The 22,513-nt window shown below is 48.9% G+C and overlaps 1 protein-coding gene across 1 annotated transcript in view; it reads left to right on the forward strand.

Annotated features, from left to right (window-relative positions):
- EXT2 (exostosin glycosyltransferase 2) overlaps nucleotides 1-21,928 on the forward strand; it is a 127,407-nt gene extending 105,479 nt beyond the window's left edge. The window contains exons 11-14 of the mRNA XM_045825600.1: nucleotides 10,821-10,964; nucleotides 12,913-13,041; nucleotides 14,725-14,807; nucleotides 21,031-21,928. Coding sequence (XP_045681556.1) covers nucleotides 10,821-10,964; nucleotides 12,913-13,041; nucleotides 14,725-14,807; nucleotides 21,031-21,169 — 495 coding nt within the window. The 3' untranslated portion in view covers nucleotides 21,170-21,928. The remainder of the gene's footprint in view (nucleotides 1-10,820; nucleotides 10,965-12,912; nucleotides 13,042-14,724; nucleotides 14,808-21,030) is intronic.
- The last annotated feature ends 585 nt before the right edge of the window (nucleotides 21,929-22,513 follow it).

Raw genomic sequence — 22,513 nt, forward strand, 5'->3', positions numbered from 1 at the left:
GCCCCCCATTCAAATGGAGATAACTGCGGTGATATTCCAACCCTGAAAGGATCCATATGTTTGAGGGTTATTGTTCCAAAAGCTGCCTGCTGTCTCATCGGGATTGATTACAGGCTTGGTCTGCTCCAGGAATTCAGAGCTTCAGGATTTGCCTTCTGATTTGGGGATATGGGGAATTCGTCTTGCATGGGCTGCTTATCTGCCTTGATTTTGATAGAGATGCTTGAAGGAGGTCTGTGAGCAGGACTTGGCCCAGAGCCTGGGGAAACGAAAGCCACAGCGGCATCCAGGCCCCGTGCTCTCCCAGCAGCTCTCTCAGGAGGGCGGTGCCCAGAGCGTTCTGGGGAATATTCTCTGTGGCTCCCAAAAGTGAAGCTGCATTGTGCATTGCCGGTGCAAAACTGCTTGCAAAATCGTGAGTTTGAGGCCATGGTTGGTGGTTGTTATTGCGTTAGATGTAGCAATTGCACATTTGAGAAGAATAAGAAAAAGACTTGAAAGATCAGAGTAGTCCCCTGCCCTTAGAAATATCGTGATCAGGAAATTGAGTCTCGAGAAAGCAAGGCGAACTGGGCCGCGACACTCACGGCTCACCTCTTAGGTCACACTGATGGCCCTGTGCTCGAGAACTGGTGCCCGGGGTTCCCGTGACTTGTGTTCATTACTGTCTGGTGGCTCCTTTAGGTCAAGTTGGCAACCTTTAAAAGTGGTATTTCCACGCTCCCAGGCAGCCTTTGTGTTGAGCCGAAGGTCTGAGGGGTGGGGCGGAAGTCCTGACTATGTATTTTGCCATATATAATGAGCTCCCACGTGTAATGTGCACCCACATTTTGGGCCCAAATGTTAAGGGGGAAAATATTTCATTTCAAGTTTTTAATTCAATTTTTTATTCATTTTTAGATACTTGCTTTTTGTATTATAAAGGAATTGCAGCATTTATTTTTTAATGTATTATGGTTCAGGAAAATTTATGTAACGAATAATAACAAAACCTAAAAACAGATACAGGCATTTCAGGTACTACCCATGGATAATGTGCATCCTTATTTTCCCCTCAAAAACGTGGGCAAAAAGATGCGCATTCTACACAGCACAACACTGTAAATGTTGACACTCTGTTCTTGCAGAAGGAAGGAAGGGGCCGACTTCTTACAACCGGGCCCATCGTGAAACTCTGAGCGCAGGTCTGGGGCCGGACCGAAACCCCCGTAGAGCTCTTCGCGCAGACAGGACTGCGGCTGCCCTGTTTCCTGCTCTGTGCCTCGTGCCTGCCACGTACTACGTGCTCAGCGAACACTTACTGACGGAGTGGACTTAGTGTGTTTGGACACTGAATGTTCTCCTATGTAGTTTCTGTGAGTAAGGTGACAAGGAGTTCAAAGTTAAATAACTCCCCACAACATGTTCGGTAGCGAATCCTCATCTTCCACTTCTTGGCCTCCCGAACAGACAGCAGAGTCGTTTTTGTGTTTACTTACCTGGTCGGGGGCAATGAGAATCTCAGTCCCAACTTTATAATTTAATTTTGCTCCCTTGAAATGAGGCCTGTGACACTTTTTCCTTGTCCCCTGCTTTCCCAGCCCAGCGCAGAAGTCATCCGGCCGTCCTCTTCTCTCTGTTGTGCTCTCTCCCTCCTTTGTTCCACTTCTAGCTTCTTATGCATAGGCCACTAGCTTTTCTAAACGAGAAGCTCCTCAGTAACAAGATGTATGCCTTATTTTTTCTATTCACTCTTTGAAGTGGAAGACAGTCCCTAAAAATAGTTGGGGTATCTCCTTTTTTGACAAAAAGTGCAAACACAATTCAGGGAAGGAAAGATGGCCTTTTCAACAGATGGCGATGGACGAATTGGATATCCATAGGCAAAACTTTAACTTTGATCTAAAACTCACATCTTACAGAAAAATTAACTGAAAGTGAATCATGGACTTAAAATGTAAATATAAAGCTTGAAAGCTTTTAGGAAAAAGCTGAAGGGGAGAGTCTTCAGGATCTCTGCTTAAACAAAGAGTCCTTAGACTTCGGACCAAAAGCATAATCCATAAAAGGGAAAATTGATAAATTGGACCTCATCGAATTTAAAAACTTCTCTGGGAAAGACCTTCTGAAGAGGATGAAAAGAAAGAGAAAATATTTGAAAACTACATATCCAACAAAGGACGGCAGCCAGGATGTATAAAGAACTCTCAAAACTCAACAGTGAAAAAAGAAATGAGTCCGCTTAGAACATGGGCAAAGGACATGAACAGACGTTCACGGAAGAGGATATACAGGTGACAGATAGCTCATGAAAAGATGGTCAGCATCGTTAACCATTAAGGAAATGCAAATTAAAGACATAATTTATATATCACTCTATACCTGTCAGAGTGGCTGACATTTCAAAAAGAAAAATAGTGACAACACCAAATGCTGGAAAAGATGCTGAAAAACTGGATGACTCATACGTTGCTAGTGGGAATGTAAAAGGGCGCCACCATCCTGGAGAAACAGTTTTGGCAGTTTCTTATGAGAGTAAACACACAACTACCCCATGACCCGTCCGTTGCACTCTTGGGCATTTATCCCAAAATCTGTGTCCACACAAATCCGCAGCAGCTTTATTTGCAGTGGCCAAACGTGAATCAGCCCCGACGTCCTTCTGTGGGTAGATGGTTCAACTGGTTCATCCGTACTCGGACTGTTACTCAGCAAGAAAAAGGAACAAGCTTAGCTGAATCTTCAGGGAGTTATGCCGAGTGAAAAAGCCAATCCCAAAGATCACATACTGTATGATTCCATTTATGCAGCTGAAATTACAAAATTACAGACGGGGGGCAAATCGGTGGTTGCCAGAGGGGACCTGGATGGCGGGGGGAGGGAGTCTGTAGAAGATCCGCGGGGGTGGGGGGTGGGGCAGGCCCGGGTGGTAGAAATGCTCTGGATCGGGACTGTCCCCACATCAGTGCCGTGACGTGGGAGGGCAGTGCAGATTTGCAAGGTGTTGCCCTCGGGGAGAACGGGATGAAGGCTGCACAGGATCTCTGCTTTTCTTTTTTTTTTTATCACTGTTTTTGAATTCACAGTCATCTCAAAATAAAATGTTCAATTTTAGAAACAGTAGTAGGTCAATAGGTACCTGTGGGTTAGATGCATAAGTGAGTTAATAGGAATACTCAGGTCTTGCCATCTCCGTAGCTTTGGCTTGCTGGTGGATCGCCTTTCTGGAACTCCATGTCAGGAGATGGGTCAGGATGGGGCCACGGGGTTGGTATGTTGAAGATAGATGGGAAACTCTGGGCCCTTTTTTAATGCTGGTGAGGACATCATCTGATTCGACAGTTCGGACTTCATGGTGGTTTTTGCCTTTTATGACGAGCCACCCTGGATCATTTGGGTGGCGGCTAACAGATGGGATATAAACAATTAATTCAAAAGACTCCCTCTGCCGCTTGGCTGTCCGCCGAGGGGTTCCGGGGTCGAAGCACACGTCCAGGGCCCCATGATGAATTAACTCATTGAGAAATTACCGTGAACCACACTTAACGCCTTGAAGTCAGCCAGGACTACAGGGTCTGTGGTCAGTGCCACTTCCTCCCTTCCTACAGTGAGAAGAAAACTAAATCAACTTGAAATTTTGAAGGCTCAACAACAGTTATTTATAAAAACTAAAGTCTCGGTTTCCACTTGTGCAGGAATTAAAGCAAATAGCCATTTGGCTTATGACCATTATTCCTTTAACTCCATTAAACAACCCCGGGGACCAGACTTAGAAGTAGCGTGCCCTCCATTGGAGTGGAGCTGGGGGGGAGGGGGGCGAAAACGACTTCACGTTTAGTGGGCCTTAGGGGCGCGAAACCAGAAAACCCACGGCTCTGTCCTGCCCCACCTCTCCCTTCTCACGTCTCCTCTTCCCTTCTTTATTGTCTCTCAAGGGATTCACTGCCTCGTGAAAAATAGTAGTGGAGCTTAATCTTTTGTTCAGCTGCTCTTTGCCTGGATTTCCCTCTCTGCCCCAGAGCCCCACAGATCACAAGGTTCCAGTAGGCCTGGGGACGTCACATGTGGAGTCTCGCTCGTCGGCTCCACAGCTGACGGGAGTTCCTTTTAATGGTGTGAGCATGTGGCTCTCGCCGCTAAATGGAAACCACATTCATGAAGAGCCTTCAGCTTTAGAAGACGAGCACTGCTGAGACCAGAGGGTTTTGTCATCTTCCCCAGCTCGTCCCCCTCGTCTCCACTTGGTCATTCGGCATGCGTGTGTGACTTTACCATCTCTGCCACGAGCGTCACAGAGCTGAGGATGACGCTCGTGTGATGGAAGTCAACATGGTCTGACTTCTCTGTTTATAAGTGAGGGACGGAGCTGGGGGAGGTGCAGTGCTTTTTAGAATCAGAAGAGTGGGAAACCATGGCTTCCTGAAGAGATGGCTGGACTGGAAGGAGCCGTGTCACCTGGGGACAGCTGCTTCCTCTGCAGCTTTCAGTTTCCTCATCTGTACAGTGAGGGGGCAGGGTCAAATGACCTCTGACTGCCTCTCTGAGACAGCGTGGGCAGGGGTCAGCAGCCCAGACCATCGAAGTGTGCCTCTTCTCCGACCGTCTGCAGAAGCCAGGTGGGCACGCCCTCCTGTGCGCTGGTTCAGGTACAGGAGGAGGCGAGTGTTCCACAGCCACCTTCCAGCTGCGTCTTCCTAGTAGCGGTACCTGGTGAGAGGTTCACTAGCACACACCCCTCGGTCCACTGTAGCCAACTTCAGACTGTCTCTCTGCCTTCGTCACGGCCCCAGGCGAGAAGCAGGAACTTAAAGGAGATCTTATTGGAGATCATCAAGTCCCCCAGCACCACCGCACTAACCTCCAGCCACACTGGGGCAACACGGGGCTGCTGCCCAAACCCCAGAAACCTTGCCAGGAGACCAGTTTTCCTGCTTGGCTTATTTGAAGCAGAATCCTGCCTTGGGTGGGAAAGGTCTCTCAGGCAGACTGGTGCGATCTAAGAGGTAAACCTCAGTACGTAACAGCGTGCACATGTGTTGGTCAAACCTGGTCGGCATTGGGGAACTCCAGGTGATCACTTCGGGGCTGCTTTGCTCTAGATGTCTAACATTAGCACTTAACTGTGTCCCAGGCATGGACAAAGGCTCTTTGGCTTTTTGCAAAGCACCCCCTTGACAAAAACTGCCGACCACCAGTGTAATGAAAAGCATGAGCTGAAAATGAAGCCAATCAGTCCCTCCATTCTTATTGCAGGAAATTCCAAGTATAAAAGGTGAGCTTTGTTCCCAGAGGGCTGAGAGTGAATCCGATCACTGGCTCCTCTGTGGAAACCAGCTAGGACTTGGAATCCAGCCAGCTACCCTTCCCCATCTGGGCTGCATGCTCCACCAGCCTGAAGGACCAGTGATTCAAAGACATTTGCAAGTTGGGTTGGCTCCTTGCAGCTCTGCCAGGGCCGACCCAGGCATGTGACCAGAGGGTCTGGCTGCCTCACGGAGCTCACTCCCACTTTGAGGGCTAGGTACTGACAAAGCTCGGGGACGTGACGTGGGCGAGGAGGGAAAGGAAGCCCTGCCGGTTCAGTGCACGGCGGGTCTGTACTCAGCTCCCCACTCCTTAGCCCGTCTCTTGGCTCGCGGATCCTAATGCACGTGGCATCCTTCTCACCCAGTAGCTCTATCCTCTAGGAGCTGTGCCTTTGAAAGTGTGCAAACTGTAGCAGCCACTTCAGAGAGTTGCTTTTCTCCTAGCGCTGACCCGTGATTCCTAATTGTATATCCCAGATGGGCACCACCTGTGGCTACACCTTCCCCCTTCTCCCCCAGTCGGCTTCCTGAATGTGGCTGTGGTTAGCACACACCCTGAGTTTAAAATGCACTCTCTAAGCTGGCTTAGAATATAGTGCATTATCCTCTTTTCAGGAACATTTATTAGGTACCCATATGCGTATGGCATTTTTAAACAAAGTTAAATAATGCAGGCCGTGCTATTTAGAAACCTATAACTTGCAGCTGACTACAAAGAATGAGTTAGTTTCCTTGGAAATACCTCAGTGAGGAGGAGGAGGAGGATATAAGATTTTGGCCCTAAAGTGACATTAGAGGTCGCCTACCCCAACCCCTCATTTTGCAGATGGCGAGAGGAGAGCAGGACAGCTTGAATGGTCAGCCGCCCTGCCCAGCGGTGGGGAGCTAGTCCCGCAGCTGCTGGAACCCTGTCCCCCGTCGTGCTCTCCGTGGGAGGCAACCTAGGCTGTGCCTCTTGCGCCTTTAGCCGAGGTCCTTCGTTTGATCTTCCAGGGCGGGGGAGCCATGAAAGTCCTCGGGAAGCTTCACAATTAAAAAACAAACAGATAACTCCCCAAACAGCCAAGTGATCACATCTGGGAGTCCAGAGGAGGGAGTTTTCTTAATGCTGGTAAGAGGTGGTTAGGACCAAAATTATAGAAGTTAGGTGGGAAGGAAACATGCGGAGGATGGTTTTGGGCTGTTACAGCCTCTGGCCCCACATGTAAGGACTCTTCAGATGGCTGCCGAGCCTCTAGCCAAGGCCTAGAGTTGGTTGTCACGGACATAGGCTCTTTGGTCCTCAGAGACTCGAGCAATTAAAAGTAGAGGAGGACACAAGGACGTCAGCAGTCTGTGCAGACAATTGGACGATGGCTTTGTGACGTGAGAGAGCTGTGGACACACTGTTACTAGAACCAGGGGGATAAAACGTGAAGTTTGAAAACGCCCACGCTACGGTGTATAAAGGCATTTGTTAGTCATGTCAAAAGGCCGACCCCAGAGCGTTTTCCTGAAGTGAAATGAAAAAAGTCACATCAGAGCATGAGGTGGGCAGCCAAGAGGAGAGGGGGCCAGCGTCGGAGTGCTCGCTCTTCTGGCTGGGAAAATGCTTTACTGTGTACATAATCAGCTTCGTGCTCCACGGGGCCTCGATTAGAGAGGGCCCGTCCCCTCTGTTCCCCTCCGTTTTGATCCTGCAGTCAGCTGCAGAGTTATAGATGAAGTGACAAGGATGGTATCTTGATTGTATCCAGCTGCCTGGAGTAAGTCAAGGGCAGAGAGGCCCCGCATGAGGAGCGGCGCTCCCTGAAGGCTCCAGGGGGATCTGAAATTCAGGACACCTCTGGTGCTTTTAGAGCAGCAGAGTTTAGTGTTCTGTGACCCAGTGTCACCAAATTAAGTCCCTCTGGGGAGAATGCTGATAAGTGGCTTCAGTTAACAGGAAGAGGACTGAAATATTAAGAGCATTCCACCTTAACACTGAGCCAATATTACTATTATCGCTGGACATGGGCGCTTGAATAAGAACCCCTTGGGAAAGGGATCTGAACTTCCTTCGCATGGATCACGGAGCTGTGTTGACTCCTCAGTAAAGGCGCGGGGGCAGCTTCCATCTGTCAGTGGTTCCCCCGAATGGATGGATGCCTCCCTCTCTCCCCGCACCTCACCGGTCGCCCTCTACCTTGCCCACCCCTGGTGTGTAGTCCTTTGTGCTCGGAGCCCTTCGGGAACCTCTTTACCCCATCAGGGTGCCTAGGGGAATGTTGTACCCCTGTGACTCGAACAGGCAGGTGCTTGGTGCTGAGCTAAGGAAACTGGCCGTGCCTTTTCATGGAGTCTGCCCAGGCCTGCAAACCGAGCAGACGTTACGGCTTACATGCTGCGTCGTGGCTCTGGGCTCTGTGAAACTGGAATAGTATCATATTATTTTAATCTGCTGAAACACAAACCCCAGAGTCGAGAACAGAGCAGCAGCAGTACACAGCTGAGGAAATGTTTGACATGGATTCATTTGTCTGCAGCTCTTAGGACGATGCCTGTGGCCGGTTAACTCTGTTGGGGACAGCATCGTGTTAATGAGGCCAAGGTTGTGGGTCTGAGTGCCCATCAGGTGAGCTGGTTGCACACAAAGGGCAGCTCTTTTCACAGGCCCAGACTGGGCTCAAGGCCCAAGTCAGACGTCACCTAAAAAGCACGTAGAAGATGATCACAAGGAGGACTGAGCAAGACAGTGTAATGACTCAGCAAATATCCCTTTACCTGCTTCTGGAAAAGCAATTTAAAACATGTGCTTTAGCGACGGTGAGTTATTGCAGTGGTCTTCACACACAAAGGATATCACGTTATTATTAATGGTACCGGCTGATGAGCGCTGCTGCAGACATCCTTTCTGAATTACGGAGGGCGCTGGCGCTGGCTGTGAGGAACAGAGGAAGGCTCTCTGCTGCGCTCTTTCATTCCCAGCGCTCGCCTGTGGAGATCCTGCCTGTCCGTGCCTTCGGCACGTGTGCGGGGAACGCCGGCGTGTGCCGGCACTGTGCTCTGTGTGTGCGAGGGCGTCACGGTGAATAAGACAGATTCTGTCCTCGTGGAGTTTACATTCTGTGGGTGGAAAATAGATAGTAAAGAAGTAACAATAAATAACAAGAACAATTTAAAAAAAAACCCCTGAAAGTTTGGTGAGGAAAAGCATCAGGCGAGGAGCCGGGATGGAGAATGGCGGTTGGGGAGGGGGGGCGGTGTTCGTCTGGGAGAGGGAGGTCCAGAAGGGCCTCTCACGGCAGGCACACTGCAGCCCAGGCCTGGCGGGCGGGCAGGACCGGCCTGTTGAAGGCTGGGGGAACGCCGAGGTCGGGAGAAGTAGCAAGTGCAGAGGCTGCAGGTCTAGTCACGGTTGGTTAAAGAGCAGAAAAGCCACTGAAATCTGAGATGAGTGGTGGAGACAAGGGGTTGAAGAGCCGGCAGACCCTTTAGAGTATGCTGAAGAGTTTGGATGGTATTCTCAGTCAATAGGAATCCTTTTTTTATTTTGTTTTGGGGGCAAACATTTCAAGGTTTTGAGGGTGAATGTTATGGGGTGAAGTGTGTCCCTCTAAAAAAGATTAGTTGACATTCTAGCTCTTAGTAACCTTATTTGGAAATAGGATCTTTTCAGAGGTATTCAAACTAACATGAGGTCATTGGGTGGGCCCTACTCCAGGAGAACTGGCCACAGAGGCACACCCAGGGAAGAGGGCCGGTGAGGACCGCGGTTTGGAGGGATGCGTGTGTGGGCCAGGGAGTGCCGAAGACTGACGGCCGACAGCAGGACTCCCAAGAGGCCAGGCACGGTCCTCCCCCTGCAGGCTTCAGGGGGAGCAGGGCCCTGCCAGCACCTCGGCTTCGGACTTGGAGGTCCCTGTTGTTCTAAGCCAGTGGTTTGTGTCACTGTACCACAGCAGCCCTAGCGAGCTGACGCAGGGAAGTGCTAGCACGCTGGCTCGGTCCGTGGGGTTGAAATGAAGGGCCCTTCCTGGACTCGGACACCTGGGTGTCGGGGAAACCTCTGGTTGCTGTAGCACGTGACCATACGACTCCGTACATATACAAGGAGGGGCAAAGGTAGGTTTAGAGTTGAGAGTACGTGAAACTCAGAGTTTATTCTTGCTTTATTATTTATTCATATACATACATGCATAAGTATGGAAAATAACACATATGGGTAAATATGTAATGAAAATAATATTAGTTTAAAATTTCTGTGTGTAGGAAATAAGACAGAGCCCCCTGGTTGAATTACCCTGTACAGCATACCCTCGCCTTGTTTTAGGAATGCTCTTTAATAATGGTTTGGAAGAGCAGGAGTGGGAGCCAGGAGGTAAGTTAGGGGCAGGCTGGTCGAGAGGTGAGGGTGGGCGGGCCAGAGAGAGCGCCAGGAACAATGGCGGCGGGTGGTCAGGAGAGCCAGCAGGCCCCGCAGCGGTTGGATGCGGAGAGAGAGGAAAGAGAAAAGGAAGGAATGAAGACGACTCCTAGCTTTTAGGCTTACACGATTGGGTAGAGGACTTTCTGCGATGGAGAAGATGGAAGGAATGGCTTACCTGGGGATACGGAACCAAGAGTTACGCTTTGGATATGTTAAGTTGGACTTGCGTAGTGTTTATTCGGTGGAAGATATTGAGGAAGCAGTTGGTTATCTCAAGAACGTTCTGAGCCAAGCGTACATTCAGAGGTCATTAGATTATACATGGTATTTAAAGTGATTGGAACTGGATGTGATCACTTAGCAAGTTTGACGGAGAGAAGACTGGGTCCTCGGGGACTCTGGTGCAGAGATCTGGCCGAGGGTGAGGAGTCGGGCTGGACAGCTACGCGTGGACTGCTGGCACATTGTCCACCCTCACTCGTCAATGGTGTGAACTTGTCCTGTAGAGGTTAAACTACATTACACAGAAACACGTGGGGAAAGGTACTGGAGGTGTTCCACCCCAAATTACCCAATTCTGCTTAACAGAACTGTAGTTAAGGGCATTTTCAAATATGGAAATCAAATGTTGTTTTCAATATGTTATACGTTATAGAATCAGACAAATTCTTTATACTCCTTAGTATATTAAGTCTTCTTAAAGGTCATGAGAATGGCGAGCTGTGTGCTCCAGAGAAATAGCTGTTTATGTATTTTTAGAAACACAGACTTTGTAAGTTTTCACAATCACTGAAATTTAGTAGAAATCCCAGCAGTTGCGTTGGTCGCGGTGTTCCGTGTGTTCTTCATTTGCATGTTCTCTGAGTGACTACCTTCGCCCAATTCAGCGTGCTTTCACTCCACATTTTTTGGGATTTCCAAGCAAGCACAGGAAGTTTTGGAGGAAAGCAGAATCAACATCTGTCTTTGAACATTGACAGAAGAACTAGCACCTGTTCAGAAGAACATCTTCAGACGCATGTTCCGACCTCAGTTAGTGAAGATCCAGACCTCTAGAGGCTGCCAGTGCCTGTTTGGATGACTTCACACTCATGGTGCTCGCGCGTGTCTGAACTGGGAATCAGGTGCTGATGTGTCTCTGTCCTCAGGTCTGGCGGGAATTCCCGGACCGGTTGGTGGGCTACCCTGGTCGCCTGCATCTGTGGGACCATGAGATGAGCAAGTGGAAGTACGAGTCCGAGTGGACCAATGAGGTGTCCATGGTGCTCACGGGAGCAGCTTTTTATCACAAGGTAAGGTGTGGGGTTGGCTCGGGGCGCGTGGGCCTGAGGAGACAAAACTGAGAGTGCAGTACTCATGTCATTTGGCCCGATTTAGTTTTTGCTGAGTTTAAGAAAATGTTCTACCTAGAGGTCTTTGAAAGGCCATGTCGCCTGATATTTTTAAAGAATAAAGTTACTATTTTTCTAATTCTGAAATAATAACATGCTCATAATAGAAATTATAGGAAGTTCAGACCAAATTTTATTACATAAGAAAAGTCAGCCCTGGCTGGTGTGGCTCCTGCGAACCAAAGGGTCACCAGTTCCATTCCTAGTCAGGGCACATGCCTGGGTTGCAGGCCAGGTCCCCAGTAGGGGGTGAGAGGCAACCACACATTGATGTTTCTCTCCTGCTTTTTCTTCTTCCCTTCCCTCTCCTCCTCTCTGAAAATAAATAAATAAAACCTTTAAAAAAAAAGAAAAGTCATTTATCACTTTGAGAACCATTATTGTCGTTGAGATATTTTTTCCACTTTGCCTTTTATGTATTTACTTGTGCACATATACCATCATAAATATTCACATTGGCCCGCTATTTTCAGGTATTATATTGGGAGCATTTTCTCATGTCATTAACACTTCCTAATTTTTCTTTAATGTAATTGCTAATCTACTAGTATATTTAGCATTCCATAAATTATGTGTAACTATTATTCTATCATTGGGTGTTTAGGTTGTTTCTATCTTTTTTGCTATTTTAGATAATGCTTAATATATAATGCTTAAATAATGATTAATATTTATTTTCATAATTGTTTGTACTTTTGACCATTATGATAGATTCCTAGAAGTAGGATTCTATTAAAGGGAAGAGAAATTTTGGGAAGGTTTTGATACATATTTTTGTCTGTTGTTTTCAGTATTGTTTGTACCAACATACACTCCCACCAGCAAAATATAAATATATCTTAGACAAATACATTGTCTTACTGTACACTCCCTTGCGTGAAGTGCACGTGAAAATGGATCTTAATGTTCTGATCGATTTGACTGCTTGTGAGATTGAAATTCCTTTTGTGTATTAGCCTTTTGTGTTTCCTCTCGTCTGGGAATTACCACTTCCCACTTTTGACTCTTCTAATCAGAGAGCGAGCGAAGGGTGTGCACTGGATGGTAGAATACTCGGTTCAATGACGGGGTGGCCCCGGCAGTGCATGGTGCAATTGAACAGCACTGACCTGTTCACTGCCGGCAGTTGCACCGGGAGCTGACGGGAGCTGACGTCAGGAGAAAGATCTGTTCCGCCCAGCACAGTCGCTCTAACCCGCCGTGCACTGACGCTGGCCGCTGCCCCAGCGAGGCCGCCCTCGCAGTTTTCAGGACTCTAGGTCTGGAAAGGTTTTTTGTTCTTAGCGATAAATAAATAAATAAATACCTGGTAGTAGACTGGGCACACTTGTTACATTTTTGCCCATGAATTTTGATACCGTTTTCATGTGTGACGGTTAGGGTGGTTTCCAGCCCCGTTTTTGTTTCCCTGTAAGGAGCGCGCACCTTTGCAGTGTTGGCCACTGTCCCTTCGTCTCTGCTTCCCTGCGCGCTGCAGGGAAAGAACAGAGAAAACAGGACTGGGCATCGCAGCTCCGGGGCGTGGTTCAGTGCAGATGAGTATGTAGTATGTCTCTTAACCATTTTCGTACAAGACTTAATCAGCCCACAGGGCCCGCATCCTACCAGGCCTCCATATGGCGCCTCTCCTCTGCTTACAGTAGGCGAGTCTGAAGAAAAGGACAGTATTCGAGATCTTGGTCACCTGGCCAAAAAGCGTCCTGATCATCCTTTTGCCCTTTCTGTCAGTACTGCGTGTGTTCAATGTTGTGAGAGAAAGCTGTGCCCGTGCCCTGATTGAGTGGCACTTTATCCGTCAGCCAGAGGGAACTGCTATTTGAACATGTCTTCTTTGCGTCTCTCCTGACAGTATTTTAATTACCTGTACACCTACAAAATGCCTGGGGATATCAAGAACTGGGTGGATGCCCACATGAACTGTGAAGACATTGCTATGAACTTCCTGGTGGCCAATGTCACGGGGAAAGCTGTCATCAAGGTAGGAGGCGTCCTTGCCCAGCTCTGCCACTAACTTACTTTGTGATCTTCAGTGAGTCTCCTTTCTCTGACCCTGAGAAGTTCTCACAACCACAGACGGAGTACCGGACTAGCTGGATGCTAAGCTCCCTTTTTGCTCTCTGAGATTAGTGACTGACACTGTCACATGAGACCGAAGGGTGGCTGTGATCACTTACACGTATTTTTATACAGTTACTTTAGTTACCGTTCTTAAATGTCAGCATCAGAGATAAAGGCTATGATGGTCCATCTGCAAATCATGTTTTTAAAAAAACGAGTTTTATTCTCAAAGCTGATTTGGATTCTAGTTGTTAGGTAAAGGACACAGCTTATGTCATTCTCAAGACAGCCAACCTGTTTTTCATAGACACTGAGACATTTGTACAGTTAAAACTGTAGTTGTCCCAAATCTTGTTTTTAAACATCGATTTCTGGGTATTAAAGATCACCTTTGCTGTCATAATATCAAAGACCCATGGGATAGATATCTATTTCGAAATGTAGATTTGTCTCGCATTCAGCCCCTTGAGATGGAGAAGGAGCACGCGCTTCTGTATGTGAGGGGATCGTCTTGACCTGGTTCATTCTGGGTTGGGGTCTGTGCATGACAGCGGGCACTGCTTCCAGGCCAGACCCCCGACACTGGAATCCCCCTCTCCAGGGAGCTCATGTTGGATGCATGGCATGACAATCCCGACTGAGTCCTCGTACCATTAATTGGGGAGAGAAGCCAAATTAAACCAAAGTGACCAAGGAAAGAGGAAGAGCCACTCTCCTCGCTCTCCAAACCAGACCCGGTTTCCATCCTGTCCCCCAGCTCTAAGGAACCCTACAGACAGCTCACTGTAAGGATGTATGTTGTGAATTAAAGAATTCATTATGAAACTCGTTTTAAAGGAAGCCTATCTCCAAATTTGCTTTTTGACCTGCTTCAGGCTGTTTTTAACCATGCTTGCTTCCTCTGGACAATAACTCCCCGTGTCCTATGCTTTTTAGCCTTGCCTTAATTATCTAGCTCTCTCCCCCTCCCATCCCTCTGCTGTTTACTCACCTTCACTAGGTTAGCATAGCAGCTTCCCGTGAGTTTGCTAGAAAATCATTGGAAGTTTAAGGCTTGGGAAGGTGGGGGAGAATCAGGGAAAAGGATTCAGAGGACGAGGGGCCATTGGATTTTTTTTTCCTAATTCAAGGGAATTGCAAAATAACCTGGCATCTTCAAGAGCCTGGTGCTGCTCACAGCATTTGCCACGAGCTGGAAGAAGGAGAAAGAGCGCCTGTTGGAACTAAGGTTACGGGGAAAGTTATGGGAAGCTGTATTTCATCGCCCTTATGGCTGCAAGAACAAATGGTGTTTATACAAGGACCTTGGCAGTGAGAAAACAGTCATTAAACAGGAATTAAGGAGCTTGTCATCACCACTTCTTTCCAGTTACAGAAGGCAAAAGCCCTCCAAGCCTTTTTTATTGGGCCCCTGTGAGTTCGGCCGTTGGCCGAGCCAGGCAGAACTGAACAGAGGAGTGGCGAGGTGTGGGCGTGCTAGGTGTACGGAGGGGAAAGTACCTCTGCTCACAGAGCAGAAGCGTGCAGAGCGACCGGTGTCACAAGCATGATTTTATTGTCCTTGGCACTGACACCCAGGTGTATTTTTGTGCTCCTCTGGCAGGTAACACCGCGAAAGAAATTCAAGTGTCCTGAGTGCACAGCCATTGACGGGCTCTCGCTAGACCAGACCCACATGGTGGAGAGGTGAGTGAGCCTCCTGCCCAAAGTCTGCCCTGGCTTCTGATCCCCATTTCCTGCCTTGGGCCTGTTTATGGCACTGTTTTTGAAATACAAGGACAGCAGCTGGGAGCCATAGTCACCTCCTTTTGCACTGTGGGAATTGGATTAGTTCAAGCCCAGGTCACCCAAAGAATTAATTTGGAATGCTACTCACTCAATTTGTAATGGCTGGAAGGGTCTTAAAAATATAGCTGGTCTTAAGCTCCAGAAGCCAGATTCTCCATTCCGACTAAGCAGTTAACCATCCACAGTCATTTGAGTGGAAGCTAGTTAATTCCAAGGAAATACTGGATTGGTTTTCAGGGTAATATCTCCATGTAACAGTAAAAGTTTGGTCAGAGAGAATTAAACCAAACGCCCCAGAGACAAATTACCTTTGCAGACACTACTGAAACACCCACCCAGGGCAGAACTGAACGCCCAGCTGTTTGCATTACTGAGAGAAGGGGTGGGGGCGCTCTGAAACGCCCCCTACGTTTCCATTCAGTCAGTCCCTCAGCAGCACACCTGGGTGTGGAGTGTGGCCCCGGGCTTGGTGGATGAGCAGGAAAGGAGTGGAGATGCAGATGCAGGTCTTCCCTTAAGACCGCTGTGATCGTATAGTAGACCTAGTAGTTCTCACTTGTGACCCGAAGGTTCCCGAGCTTCAAATCTCTTGAATCACACCCAGTTCTTCCTACAGCCAGCTCCTTATGCAAGCCAGCAAGCTCTTCCATCCAGCAGCACTATTGTCAGGGGGCCAAAATCCACTGGGAGTATGACAGGAGCTGTGCAGAGTGAGGTTTCTAGTTCACGTTTCCCGGCATCCATTTCCGAAAGCTGTCAGCCATATTAGAATCCTTCTAGCCTGGAGAATTTTTTTTTTTTTGGTACACAAAGTTGTTTCTTTTCGGTTGGCCTGGATTCTTCTATAATGCTTCCTTTCTTCTTACTCTTCTTACTATTACTCTCTACATGATCTCTTTCTCTCTTTCCTGTGTAGATAGCATACCCAAGTGGCATGACTTTTACCAGCTGTCAATGTGAAATGCTCAATTCCGGTGATTTTGGAAATGTCTATCACTGGTGTCATAAACACTGTGCTGTCAAGGGCAGCGACAGTAGCTGTCGTAGCTCATTGGGAAGAGAGGCCCCAACCATAGTTCTGTTGGGGCACATGCAGTTGTTATTTAAGCCTACCACTCTTCTCTGTGTTTGGGGAGAATTTACAGCATTGAGCAATTGGTTATTGATTGGGCTAAGTTAAAACAGTGGGGTTATATGGTCCAAGAAATCAATTGTAGGGAGAAAAGTTGACCTGATAATGGCCTTGAAGCTCATGCTAAGGCTAAACAACTCCTCTTTAGCACCATGAGATCATTATAAAAGTACAGAAACTAAACTGCAGTGAGAAGGAGTTACTAAACACTGAAGAAAGTAACTCAGGGCGAAGTGGAGGCTTCCTGTTGGAAAGAGGCTTTTGAAAATAGAATAGGCAACTTGTCCCAGTTAAGTGCCATAAGGGAGACTCAAAATGTTGTAACTGATCAAAGGAAAGAGAAGTGACTTCTTGCCAGGTTGATTTTTTAGGAATAATTTTGTGAAAGACGTGGCATTTGAAGTGAGCCTTCAAGGCTCAAGTCACCTAGTGACTTCAAGGTCACTAGGATTTTCAGCTGATGATATGCTAGGCGAGAAGAGGAGATCCTAGGCAGGAGAAACTGTATGATCAAAGGTGCCAGTCAGCAAGTTCAAGGTGCATTTGGCAAGCAGTTATAAGAAGGTCAATTTGGCTAGAGCATAGAGTTCTGGCCTGTTAGTGCCCAACTGCCTTGAATCCTCAATTAAGGAACCTGAGTATCTTTTCTGCTGCTCTGGTGAGCCACAGGAGGTTTTTAAAGGGGCAGGGGGTAGCTTTTTTTCTTCTTCTATATTTCCAGTCTGTTCTTTGCATGCAGCAGTGGAGTAGCTCAACCTGAGCATTGTTTTGAGATAAATTTGGAAGTAGTGCCTAGGGTGGAATGAAGGTAAAGAGACTGAAGAAAGACCAGTCAGAAGGCATGAACTAAACTGAGTGTGGAAAGGAAGGCAGGAATTAGAACTTATTTCCAACTGGATAGGTGTGGAAAAGTTATGGAGCCAAGAGAGAGAACTTCTAGGTTTCCAGTCAGAAAGAATGGTAGTACCTTGAACAGTGTAAATAATATAGTTAGGGAGAGACACTAATTAGGGGAGCGGTGGGGTACATAGCTGTACCTTGAACAGTGTGATTAATGAGGACAAGAAGAGACTTGAATCGTGGGTAAAGTTGGAGAGGAGTAAGGTAGGGGAGTTGGGGGGGTTGCCCTCTGTGTGTGCAGGTATAGATATGGGGCAAGAAGTTGGAAGTGTGGGACTAGAGCTCTACGAAGAAGATTAAAACAATGGTATTTGGAAGACATCTGCCCAGTGATGGCAATGGACTAAAGAAAGGCCAAGGGCAGAATCTTGAGGAATTCTGACATGTAGGAGACAGAGCGAGTTACCAGGAACAGAGAAGCGACCACCGGAGAGGCCAGCGGAGAACCGGGTGCTGCGGTGCTCGGAGCAGGGAGCAGCCGGGGACCTGCAGCCTGGGGAGGAGGTCTGCGGTGACTTGGAAAATAACCATGTCCTGGGCTGGTGGGGCTCCAGGGTGTAGAGTGCGAGTCTGTGGTGAGGAGGGAGAGGTAGTGAATTTAGACTGCCTTTTTGAGAAGTTTGTTAGGGAATCGATCTTGAAATCAGTTAGAAACTGGGAGTAAAATCATCCCGTCTTTAATCTGGATCACTGAATCATTAAATAAGGCGCTTAGATCGGGAGGGAAGCAGACATGGTTAAGCCATCGTGTGTAAACCAAGAGATGGAGTTTGAACTGCAGAGTTATGCATTTGTTTTACTTTTGTAATGGTTCCCTTTGCAGAACACACATCTTGCTCTCAGTAGTGAAAGGGGTTAACCACTTTGCAAGTTATGACCTTATGTTGGGTTTTGTGGTTCAGTAAGCTTATTTATTCTGTCTTTGGGTTCTAGAATCAGAAACCTCAGCTGTGCAGGAAAGTAGCTTTAATACCCTGTATCCATTTCCAGAATCTGCTGTTACATGTTTAAGAACCCGGAGAATTTGTTAACTGCTCATTTCGCCCAGTAGCTTCAGTGAGGTCAAGGCGATATGGCAGACAGTGTTGATTTATGGGAAAGAACATAGTGTTTTGATTCGGGCCATTCTTTGTTCAAATTATGAGTTTGCCACTTGTTAACTGTCTGACTTAAGGAAATTGACTTACCTTATCTGAACTTCAGTCTTTTCATCTCCTAAAATGGGGATATGAATAGCTATTAAATCACAGTATCCATTCATTGGCTCAACAAATATTTATTGAGTATCTTTGTAGCAAACACTGTATTACATGCTGGTGACTAAAGTAATAATACATGAAAGCTTGCAGCACAGTGCCAGGCGGAATTCTTTTCCTTCCCAATTTCCCCGGCATTAGTCCTAATGGCTCCTGGCTACTTAAGGTAATTGTATGTGTTTGAGAGGAAAGCAGACAACCAGTGGTCCTTTCTCCCGCCCCCTGCCCCCAGACACTTCCAGACTTTAGAGATAGATACTGGCAGTTCTTAACCTGTTTATGGTCAATTAGAAAACCCACCCAGGGGACCCATTTCTGGCTGGGTGGCTGGACACTGTGCAGGGCAACTCAGGTGGGCCTCCAGCAGCAAGCCAAACTTCTCGTCTGTCCTGACCCGCTCCCCTGCCCCGCTCCCCTGCCCAGATCCCTGCGTGAAAAGAAAGCAGGAAACGTTGTCAGTTCCTGGCAGGAGCATTCAGGACCTTTACTGTTCAGAGCAGGCCGGCCGCTTCTCCAGTGCGGGCTGCGGGGAGAGAAAGAAGCACTCCCCAACCTGGGTCAGCCAGGGGCAGCTGTCAGCAAGTCAGGCTGGCTGGGGCCCCGGCGGCCTCTTGCCCGTGGCCCAGGCCTGTCGGCAGATCTAGCTACAGAGGAGACATTGTCCTCAGCACTCTCCAGGGGGCCGTGGAGCCTCTCCGCCCTGACAGGAACCATGATTCTTCTTTAATACCTACTCACTGGCCCCTGCGCCAGGCAGAGCTGCGCTGTGCTGGCCGGAGTCTATGGGTGTAAGGGCTGGAAACTGGAGGGGTCGGCACATGATTGCAGGCAGAACAACTGTCAGAAGGGAGACCTTGGAGAAATTGGACTTTGCGGCTGCCTTGACCCCATTATTTGAGCTGTTGTCCAAAGCTTGCTTCATACCATTTTGTTGAAACTCCTCAGTCTTTTTCGCCTGATCTGTCCACAATTTGGAACCTATGACTACTACCTCCTGAGTCTCAAAAGACTGCCAGCAGGAGGGCAGCTCCGCTCCCTGCGAGTTAATGGCCGAGCGCGATGAAAGGGGCAGAGGCTGTGTTGCCAGTGCGGGGGTGCTGTGAAGGCCCGCTCCGCCGCTCTCCAGCTCTCAGTCCTTGGCCAGGGTGTTTGCCCTCTCTGTCCCGGTTTCTCAGCCCGCCTCAGGAAGCTACTGGAAACCCAGCCCTTGGGTGCATACAGGGAGGTACTTTAAGGAATCAGTATGATCATGTATGTAAATTATTGGGCATGGAATTGCTACTCAACAATTGTTCATTTCCAGCCCCTCCCCCTTGGACCCTAGAATGGTGCTAATAAATAAATTTGTATAATCTCATAATTAAGACTTGAGCCCCAGGAGCTGGAATGCCTGGGTTTGGCCTTGCCCCTTCGGTAGGACCTGCCCCATGGGGCTGTTGTGGGGGTGAAGGGGGTTACTGAGACACGTAAAGCTCCCTTAACACAGTGTTAGCTGTTGATTTGCGGTGCTGGTGGACACGATGTCATTAGCTAGAAGAGCTCAAAATGAAATCATAACACATCTTTCTAGAAACATAATGATCAAGAGAAAAGAAGTAATAATGACTGGCTTCTTTATTAGTTGGTTTCTTCCTAAAGCCCCAAGTACTCACATAAATACTTGTGGATTAAAATGATTTTGGAACAAAGCCTACAAGACATCTGAGGGCAGAAGAGGCTCCTGGTCCGCGTCTAGAAATTCAGCGCTCCCTTGGTCAATGGTTCTGCCTCTGATTAGTTCGTTCTTATTGTAGCTCTTGGTGGCTCGGGCCTGAGGAAAGGGTGTTGACCTTCCTGAAACTGTCCCTGAGCTCCCCTTATCTTCAGAAGCCGTTTTTGCAGGCTCCTGGCTCCCCTCTGGCCTGATGCGGAAGCGTCCTCCTCACCCAGCTTAGCTGTCACAGTCACTGGGCCTGATGGACCATCCTCCTCACCCAGCTGTCACAGTCACTGGGCCTGATGGACCAGCACCACTTCCCGCCAAGGTGCCTGACCCACTCATGGCCCAGGAGGCTGCTCCCCAGGCCCGGGGTGGGGGCGGGTGGGGGAGGAAACCAACTCTCCCCTCCTCCCCCAGTGCCAGCTGTTCTGTCACCAGGATGGTGGTTGGCTGCCGGTTCTGACAGGGAAGTGGCTCAGATTATGGAAGCTGTTCTGTGAGAATTTCAGCCTTCATGGTGGAGCTTGTGGAAGGTGACTGGCAGTTCCCAGAGATTGCCCCTTACTGGCCTCCAGCACATGTGGGGTGAATGGACCAAGTATTTATTGTTTGAAGTCGAGGCTCACCACCCCCATTAGGTTCTTTCGCCTTCCATTGCTCTGTGGGTGAGAGCCACCTCGTGCCTGTTCAACCGCAGTAAGCTAGAGCTCAGATCCGAGCAGCTTTTTCCTCTGCCTTGTCTTCAGCTGGCAGAGATGGGGTTAAGAATGTTGGCAGCTAATCCACCTTGGTTTGAGGCCTGCTCACAGTGCTCTGGAAGAATGACTGGAATTTAAGGGGGAGGGGAAGAGGTAGCTGACCTCTGCAGGCCCTCCAAACAGCATTCCCTGTTCCCTCTCTCCCGCTGAACTAATGGAGTACCACCCCCACCCCCCCACCCCATCACTTCTTGTATCCACACCCTTCCAACCTTTTTAAGAACCTGGGAGCAGGCTGGGGCCACCTGGATTCCTTCTGTTACTGTTCAACATTATGTGTTTTGCTCTCATCTCAGTCTCCTGAACATTTTTCCCTTTTCCCCCCACCCCTCCCTCTTACCTGCCCCGTGGCCCTCCCCCTTCCCCATCCCCACAGGTCTGAGTGCATCAACAAGTTTGCATCAGTCTTCGGGACCATGCCTCTGAAGGTGGTGGAGCACCGCGCCGACCCCGTCCTGTACAAGGACGACTTTCCCGAGAAGCTGAAGAGCTTCCCCAACATCGGCAGCCTGTGAACCCGCCACGGTGGAGGTCTGAGTGTTCCGCTTGGACCGAGGGAGAGAACACGGCCTCCCCAGAGCTTTGACACCAGAGTGGGGACTCCAGGGTGGGGGACTGACGTGCTGGGTCCTGGCACACACGCCCCGACCTCCTTCCTCAAGAACAGGAGCCTCAGGAGACCTTCTCGGCCCCTTGAGCTGCGCAGCCTCGGCCCCAGCGCTCCCCGCAGTCTCTGGCGGCCTCCCGCGCAGAGTGCTGAGGGGGCCCCGGTGGCCTGCTCCAGGTCTGCCTCCCGCTCGGGCTGCTTCGTTTCCAGGTCTGGCGTCACAGTCCGAAAGGAAACGTCACTGCAAAGCTGCTGAGGCAAGAGACCCGAAGCCCAATTTAGGTTTGGGGAACCATGGACGAGATACCATACCTCACTCTTAGTTACTTCAAATCAGTGAGTTCTTTGCAGGAAAAGCCAAGCCAAAATTTGGTGCAAAATCCAATCACGGTGGGATGTGATAGGCAGCATGGGGCGAGTGTGTCCACAGTTGTCTGTGTGGAAGGTGACACCATCGTGTACAAATAACGGAAGAATCAGCTCGGTTTCCCATGCTCAGAACTGTGGCCCTGCTCCTGCCCCACCCCGTGGGCGCGGGGCCTGGGTGCTGGGCTTGCGCTTGGAAGGGCATCGGCTGCCACTTCGGGACCCTCTGCGCCCCGTGAAGTGTTCCTGTTCAGTTTGGCTTTTTCCACATGATTAAAATTATTTTTTATGCCTTTTTCTACCATGTCTAAAGCATTGGTTATCGGTGGTCTGCAGAGCGTCTTTCGTCCTTTGTGCATTTCCCTCCTCCCCCTGGCCCCAACTCCAGCCTGCTGCCCACGTGTGGGGAGGCGCGGCCGGAGGAAGGTCTGGTGCCACGCGTGTCCCGCAGAGTCAGCGCCCCGAACTAGACGTTCTGGGGGAGGGGTGTCCCCAAACCGCCAGAGGGTTTCTGTGTGTTCCCCGACTCGGTTGTCGGCCGTCGGCGGGTATTCTCAGGGAAAAGAGGCCCCTGGCAGCCACGCACCGAGTCGCTCCAGCGAGCACGGTGCTGCAGATGCTGAGGGAGACGTGACCCCACCCCAAGGGGACGCCAAAATCTCCCTCATTCTTTTGGTATAAACGTAACATTAGCCAGGGAAGTTCTGGCTAATGTTAAATGCTGCTGTAACAACTGCTTTGCAATACTTGCTGGTATATTTAAATCGTTAAATTTCAGCATTTAGTAATACTGCACATGTGTGAATTATACCTCTTTAAGCCCAGTTGATGAACAAATCTACTCTGGCAAATGTTAGATGTTATGGATTCAAAACAGATTTATCTG

This window comes from Phyllostomus hastatus, unplaced genomic scaffold, assembly GCF_019186645.2.
Source record: "Phyllostomus hastatus isolate PE091 unplaced genomic scaffold, TTU_PhHast_1.1 phas_scaffold_585, whole genome shotgun sequence".
Lineage (NCBI taxonomy): Eukaryota > Metazoa > Chordata > Mammalia > Chiroptera > Phyllostomidae > Phyllostomus > Phyllostomus hastatus.